Source organism: Euprymna scolopes, chromosome 26 (genome assembly GCF_053919585.1).
Source record: "Euprymna scolopes isolate OS-2025 chromosome 26, ASM5391958v1, whole genome shotgun sequence".
In the NCBI taxonomy this organism is placed as follows: Eukaryota; Metazoa; Mollusca; class Cephalopoda; order Sepiida; family Sepiolidae; genus Euprymna; species Euprymna scolopes.
The window spans coordinates 43,913,298-43,916,956 of NC_136507.1; the positions used below are offsets into that span (position 1 = coordinate 43,913,298).

Genomic DNA, 3,659 nt, shown 5'->3' on the forward strand with positions numbered 1-3,659 from the left:
ATGATTCAATAAAGTGAAACTACACGGCCGGTTCCATCATTATACCTGAAGTGGCTTCAGTCTGAGTCTATCCATTACATTTCTATATTGTACTACCGTCTATAAACCTAAATCTCTTTTATATAAATACTAGTTAAATTAAGTAATATTATTATATAAATAATCTCGGATTTTGTAAGAACATTTTTAACCTAAGCGTTAATTAAGATTAACTTTACACTTGATACTAAGATGGCTACTTAAATAAATATGCAATGCTGTATCTTCTATGGAATTCTTTTTTCCAACATTATATTATATATGGTGCTCGGAAAACTCGTGCCCGGAAAACTCGTCCTTTTTTGCTAGGTCGGAAAACTGGCCCCTTATTGAATAAATATCGATTCAAAACACATTTTCTGACCGTTCGTGAAGGAAATATTGTTTTTAAAGTCGATTACGCACCCCATTTGCTGTATAACATCTTTTTCTCAAGCCAGAATTGAAATTCGATCGTCTAAACAATAGTCGGTGTTTTCAACGTAGCTATCATCTGGCTACCGCTTAGATCAAGCGAAATCACAGTAAGAAATATTGTCAGATGCCGAAAGTTACATTTGTTTACACAGACAACAGTGCTAGTGACAATCGTCGATTTCATTTACTAGAAATCTCAACCCAAGAAAATATTTAGTCATCCGTAGAATACTACTTGTTGTCTCAGTTCATCAGTGCAGCTAGACAAGTAATTGCCTCCAATTTAGGACGTGCCAAATGAATGGCCGATCCCTAAAATGCGTAAACATTTTGCCCATTCTCTTCATTTAAAAATTCATCAAAATTCAGGAAATCAACCAATTTCAATGAAATTTTTAGTATTTATTAATGAACAATCATAAAATATAATGAAATATTATTTTGCTTTTAATTTTAGTGAAAATGTATTGTTTTTGTAAACGAAATCACCATTGCTAAAGTTCAAGTTTTAAGTACTAGAAAAAAAAGAGGCATGACTTTCTGTTTGTATTTTTTATAAAAATAAAGCATTGTAGATGTTAACATTTTCTTAATATTTCACGAAAAAAGCCATTAAAGTTCGTGTTAATGAAACCACATAAGAAATTTGACAATTATATCATGCCTCCCATTGTATTTCTTTTGGATCAATCAAATCGGTCGATTCTATTTTCGGCGGAGCGTTATGCTTTCACAGTTTTTTTGTATCGCATGCCTTTCTTTATAGTTTTGAACAATCAAACCATACAAGAAGGATGTTTAAAAATTACCTCCTACATGAGGCATAATGTAGTCTCTTTGAGACTTTTATTTCAAGCCTAAATAATTAGGCACATTAATTATTTTAGTTCGCTAAAGACTTTCTTTTTAGTCTGAGTTGCTGACCTGACATGGACATTTATCATGAACTTCTGCACTATCCTCTCTGTGAAAGGACTGAATCATTTTACATCAGAAGGCATCATATCGACTCCTTCAACGCAAACTCATATCTTCGGAGACAGATGAACTAGCTACTCGGTTCTATTGAAAATGAGAGGCTATTACCTTTCGAGGCTGTTAACAGCTCTATTTACAGAGGCAAAAATGAGCATTCCTTTTTTGCAACTGAGGATCTAATGAAATGTGTATTGAATTTTAAGCTAGGCATTGTTGTGTTTGTCTTATTTTGGCCACTGCCAGGAGCAAAAAGAAGTTAGATATCTAACACTTTATATAACTCGAAAAAAAAAAAATGAATTTCTCGAACTATCCATATTATCATAGAATCAATTGTTTATTAAATATTTTCACAAAAAATATAATTGAAAAAAAAATATTTCAAGTTATTTTAATGATAACAATTCTCACAAAAATTCAAATGTAATCTTATTAAAAATTATAATAGTTTTCTTGTACGCATGATGGTGTAAACATCAATGTAAGAAATGTTTTTATAACTCTGGAAAACACACACACACACACACACACACACACACACACACACACACACACACACACACACACACACACACTGAAACAATTGAGATCCAGGATCAATAAGAAAAATAATTAAATTTTTTTATTTTCAATAACGATTAATTTAGACAAATACGGATGGGCAAAATTCTAAAAAAAAAAAAAAGAAAAAAGTAAACAGACAGGATTTGTATCCTACCCGCTGTATTCTATTTAAATATTACATTTTTTTGCTTATTTTTTTATTTATAAATTGTCAGTGTAATCAGTGATTTTTAATGGACTTTTTCACACTTAAATGTAATTTTACTTTATTTTAAAAAATATTAATTTAATTTATCTTTACAAAACGTTTGAGAATAAATCGAGTCATCATGTAAAAAAGTAAATATTCTAACTAAATAAGCAATTCCTTTTTATTGCAAAAGAATTACCTAAATTAATAAATATTTTTATAATGTAGTAAACATATGTACTACATTATAAAAATATTTATTAATTTAGGTAATTCTTTTTGTTGCAATAAAAAGGAATTGCTTACTTAGTTAGAATATTTACTTTTTTACATGATGACTTGATTTATTCTCAAACCTTTAGTAAAGATAAACTAAATTAATCGTTTTTAAAATAAAGTAAAATTACATTTAAGTGTGAAAAACTACCAAAATTCACCACAGAATTACCCCACCCTATATGTAACACGATGTAACTTTATTATAAGTTAATATTATCAGTATAACTTTTGTACCATTTAAAAGAAAAGGGGCAAAATAAACCAGTAATAATTTAAAAAAATATTTTTCATCGAACGAAAATAATGAAATTGCGAGACGAATATCGTGTTTACATAATTGGTGCTTTAAAATAACGTTCCCATGTAGTAGACATTCCGAACGTGAAAACATACCTGTATTTAATAAATCTAGCAAAAATCAACTAATGGTCAGATTTTCGTGAAATTTTCGATACTTATCCATTTTAGAATGAAATTACATATAAAATGCAGTTTTCGTAAAATATACGAGGGGAAATATTTTTTTAGTGTGTGTCCCCCCCTCTATATATTTTTTCGAAATTCGAACAAAATATATTTAAATCTATCAAAATTTCTATTTATTATGAAACATAAGAGTTCAAATGAGTAAAAAATATTTATTTTTTTAAATCTAAATACACATATTGAACAAAAATTTACCTAGAAGTTGCAATTAAAAAATTGATATGAACTTAATATTATTATGTTTTTTTTTAAATAGCTTTTTTTCGAATTAATATATACTATAATCAGTTGAATTGCCAAGAAAAAGAAACTTTGCAAACATTAATTAATTTTTAAAAGATTAAAACGATTAAAATTCCATTATTTTCATTTAAAATGTTCCGTTACAACATAGATTTTTAATTAATTGTGTTTAATTTTTTTAAATATTAAGTTTTAATATAAACATGACTCTTGTCAGCTATTTTATCGCCAGATTAAAACCAATTTGAAAATATTATTTCACAAATATTAAGCATTTTGTAGCCGCCCCCATATTTAGTTTGTCTCTTTTTACCAAACAAAATATGGAACCCCGTAGGTAACCAAATGAACATTCAGTAAAACCTATTTCATATTTACTATACAAATGTTTATGATATTATTAATCGTTAAACTGTGTAAATCTTTAAACCTAACAAAATTATAACAAAGATTAATTATTAAT

At 27.7% G+C, this 3,659-nt stretch overlaps 1 protein-coding gene across 1 annotated transcript in view; it reads right to left on the reverse strand.

Annotated features, from left to right (window-relative positions):
• LOC145247811 (uncharacterized) overlaps window positions 1-1,589 on the reverse strand; it is an 8,169-nt gene extending 6,580 nt beyond the window's left edge. Inside the window, exon 1 of the mRNA XM_080109444.1 lies at window positions 1,543-1,589. Coding sequence (XP_079965570.1) covers window positions 1,543-1,589 — 47 coding nt within the window. The remainder of the gene's footprint in view (window positions 1-1,542) is intronic.
• Window positions 1,590-3,659: the final 2,070 nt, after the last annotated feature.